The sequence below is a fragment of the Macadamia integrifolia genome, unplaced genomic scaffold (assembly GCF_013358625.1).
Source record: "Macadamia integrifolia cultivar HAES 741 unplaced genomic scaffold, SCU_Mint_v3 scaffold90, whole genome shotgun sequence".
NCBI lineage: Eukaryota > Viridiplantae > Streptophyta > Magnoliopsida > Proteales > Proteaceae > Macadamia > Macadamia integrifolia.
The window spans coordinates 532,855-536,941 of record NW_024870574.1 but is presented as its reverse complement, the minus strand read 5'-3'; the positions used below and the strand labels follow the sequence as shown (position 1 = coordinate 536,941).

General features: G+C 35.9%; 1 protein-coding gene across 1 annotated transcript in view; it reads right to left on the bottom strand.

Annotated features, from left to right (window-relative positions):
* Positions 1–2,852: 2,852 nt before the first annotated feature.
* The window catches only part of LOC122070363 (tryptophan--tRNA ligase, cytoplasmic), a 27,769-nt gene continuing 26,534 nt past the window's right edge, over positions 2,853–4,087 (bottom strand). Inside the window, exon 12 of the mRNA XM_042634507.1 lies at positions 2,853–3,454. Within this exon, the coding sequence (XP_042490441.1) occupies positions 3,404–3,454 (51 nt within the window). The 3' untranslated portion in view covers positions 2,853–3,403. The remainder of the gene's footprint in view (positions 3,455–4,087) is intronic.

The following is a 4,087-nucleotide window of genomic DNA, read 5'->3' as shown; positions in this document are numbered from 1 at the left end:
TTGTGGCTCAACCCACTTGGAGAGGCTAGAGTAGCATTGGCAAGGAAGGACCAACCATCTGGATCCCAACTGAGGGCAGAGATGAGAGTGTCTGGGAGTAGAGGGCGTGATCAGAGAACGTTATTTCTCCTTAAAAAACATTAAATTAAATTAAATTAAATTAAATTATTCTTTTATAATTATTAATTAACATGATTGTATAATTAATTTCAAAATATTTTAAATTCCATTATTATTTATTAAATCAAATTCCTTAGTTTTAAGAAAGAAAATAAGATTTCATTTGAAAAGTATAATCTCGTATCATATAGGAGCATGAATGTTACTAGACGTATGCACACTAGCATCTCTCTATGTCTATCTCTCTTCTATCCTCTTATGAAATGGTATTTACCTCTATTATAGGATGAGATAGATAGACAGAAAGAGACACTAACGTATGCCATGTAACAAAACAAGAAACTTAAATCTTTTTTTTTTTTAATTGTCATATTTAGAATATTTAGGAGTTTAAAAGTAATTATGAATCCAATTTATAATAGTTTCCATTTTTTTTCTAAAATTGATTTCATTTCCTTTGCATTGCAACCAAATGTAGCCTAAGATTCTGTTAAGTTTGTCTCGAATTCTTGATCCGTTTTGAAGATTGACTCGCTCCGACATATTTTGGTGGCGACCTGAATGGGAAGTTTTCTGAGATCTGTGATGGAAGTAGAGGGGCTGGGCCGATGGGTGCGGGGACTCGACCAGATCGACCGCAACCCGATGGGTCGACCCGCTACTTGGAGTATATAATGTACTGTTGCTTGTTGAAAAAGTCATTGTATTTTGGGAGTTTTTCGAGCTAGGGTTTCAGGGCGAGTTTTCTCGTCGCTGCTTGGGTGTAATTTCTCTTCTGTATAATGAAACATCTTCTTTTTCACCCGAGGACATAGCACACCACCCAGGTGTGTGAACCTCGTTAAATCTCTGTGTTGTGCCGATCCGTTCTTTTTTTTTTTCCGTATTTCTTGGTGTTTGATCTAACCGATTCTGAATTGCCATAAAATATCATATTGGACGTCCACTAACCTATCTAGGTCCAAATGTGGCATGTTTAGAGGTGCTGGAGGCAATGCATACTTATAGTGTTACCTCATTGTTGGGTGACAGACCTGCTAGTAGCTACTATATAGCGGTCAATTGGGGACCAAATTCTAGTGATGTTTAGTCCCCACTCCCCACACCTTCTTCGCCTATTTATGGGTCAAATTTTTAGCCTTTTTTTTATACTAAAAGAATTAGATTATATTAAAAAATAATAATTTAAAAAACGAGAAGTAAATATATGAATTAATATCTAGCATACCCAAATATAATGTTGGCCAATGGAACGTTGGGATTACAACTTCTAATTTCATCCATGTCGACTTAGAAGAGAACTTTCTTGAAAGAGAAATGCTTCAGACACATTTATCCTCAATCTCAAAATGAGGATTATTAATATTCCATGCAGCATTGAAAATATTATTCATAAACCTCGATTCGATTGAGCAACCGGAACAAGATACACTCAAAAGACTTTAGCCGTTGCATTGAGAAAAATATTCGCATCAAGATTAGCCATTTCCTCATTAAAGTTCAATCCAACAAGAAATTAATAGACTTTTCATTACCGAACATCCAGCGGTCCTTCCAAGAAACAAAGTCCCATACCTTCCACAATCTTAGCTATATTGAAAAGGTCTTGTATGTTGCAACCCTTTTTGATGATCTCCACCACTCAAACCTAGATTTGAAGAATCTATTTATGGCAGAACCTTCATACTTGATCTGCCACACAATTTTGCACAAGAGAGCCTTGTTGACATCATAGAGCTTCCTTATTTCAAGACCCCTTCATGTTTTGGTTTACATATCTGTTTCCACTTAACTATCACTACTTTTGGAGATTCCACATCTCTAATCCAAATGAAATTTTCTCATCCATTTTTCATGCACCTTATGAGAAATTAAAGCCACCAATATACAGAAAACTGCAAACTGTCATCCCAAAAATAACAAATGAGCAACTCCATTCTTCCTACCATGGCCAATGATTTCCCTTTCTAACTTGACAGTCTACCTTTGACTTTGTCCATCACAGTGAGCAAGTATCCTTCTCAACTCTCTCTTTAAGTTTTCTCTCAAATATTTTGTTGGAAAATTACATGGGAACACTAAGAACATCAAATATTCTTTGATTTCTAGACAGATGGATATGACTGAAATAAAGCTTGTTTTTCTCCAAGTTTATCAGTTGATTAGAGAACTCCACGATTGACCAATTTTTTAGCCCTATCATGGTCTTCCATGTATGATAATAAGGGCCCCATCATAATCCCTAGTCCTGGATCTGAAGCTCCATTTTTGCCTTTTGACAAACTTAAATTAGGCTGAACCCTGAAATGTGAGAAGGGACCTATGGTTTATTTGGTATGGTCACAAAATTTGAGCCCGTTGGTTTTACCATATGGCATATTTTTAAAACCATTTAGGTAAGGCTTTCTAAGTGGATTGTGTTGAAAATTTTTATATATATGTTAATAAGGATCAAGTCCTCTATATCCTTTGTTTCCATTGAGGCAAGACTTCTAAGTGGAGTAAGATATGAGACAAAAGACATAGGAAAGCACTAGCAAAAACTACACCTTACACTGATCATTGCAAAAACAACAATATTCAAAACCTTATCCCAACTTAATAGAATCGACATAGAATTTTCGAGCAATGACAAGCACAAAGATCCATGGAAAAAGATTGCCAATTTGTGACTAATTATAATAACTGTTGACTGTCAACATAACACATCCACTATAAATCAGCCAGAGACATAATGACAAACTATAATAAGATATCGATTATCGACTATCTATTTGATGTATCATATAAACAAGCCAAAGCATCTTACATGCATTACATCCACCGCCACTAAGCATGAGCCTTCCAACGTTCATTCTCTTGTATTAATAATCAAATTTCAAGAACAACTTGTTATAACCATTAAAAAAAAAAGTTTTTTTTTTTTGGGGGGGGGATGGGGGAAGGAAACCCAAGGCTCGTTTCCCAATTCGAAGCTGGTCGCAATGGAGCAACCTTAATGTAATACATGGTATGTTAAGGTGCTCCGTGCTAGACCACTAGAACAGAAAAGAAACAATGCTCCCAAAGCTACAATTTCCAAACAGAATGTGTGTTCACGTATTACTCTTGCATGCGGGCAGAGACCAAATTTCTGTCTTCCACTCCCAAGCCTTTTGTCACCCAAATGGTAGCATTAGCAATCCTATTGATTTCAAATCCATGTATTCCAACCAGTCCATTCCAAATTAATTCCCCCAAGCCAGACACCCTTTTATGAATCCAAGACAACCCTTCATCTGGCCTAATCAAACATATTGGGAAGTGGTCTAATGGCCATGAATGCATCCACCATCTGAAAGAAAGAGCAAAAAATAAGGGCAGGAAAGAAGTTACTTACAGATTCAATTGCAGAGATAAAAATAGATAATATGGATAACAAAGACATATTAAAATATATATATATATATATATGAACCATGCATAACAGAATACAGTTTCATTTATAAAGACAAAAATGGGAAGTAATAGATTTTTATGTTCTCTTTGAGTGCCTGACCAGGAAGCATTATGCCACAGTATAAATACACAAGAATAGTCTAAAGAATATATATTCATCTGATACGATGCTTAATAAAGGAAAAGCCCTCTCTCTCTCTCTCTCTCTCTCTCTCTATATATATATATATATATAAAGTCTGATATCATGCTATTAATCAGGGAAGGGGTGATAACTGGAGCTTAGAACTGCAACCTCACAATTAGGGTGGAGAAAGGTAACCAATTCAGCCATAGGGTGAGGCCTAGAACAATGCATTATCTTACTAGTCTTGGTCTTCAGAAAAAAAATTCCTATTTAAGTTCTCATCACCTTTGTTGCATTTGGGAACAAGATAAATTTGCGACTACGAATGGTCTCCAGTGTTCCTACACGGTTCTGAAATGTCATTTTTCGTGGTAAAGAAAGTGGTATTGGTCCCTCCACCCC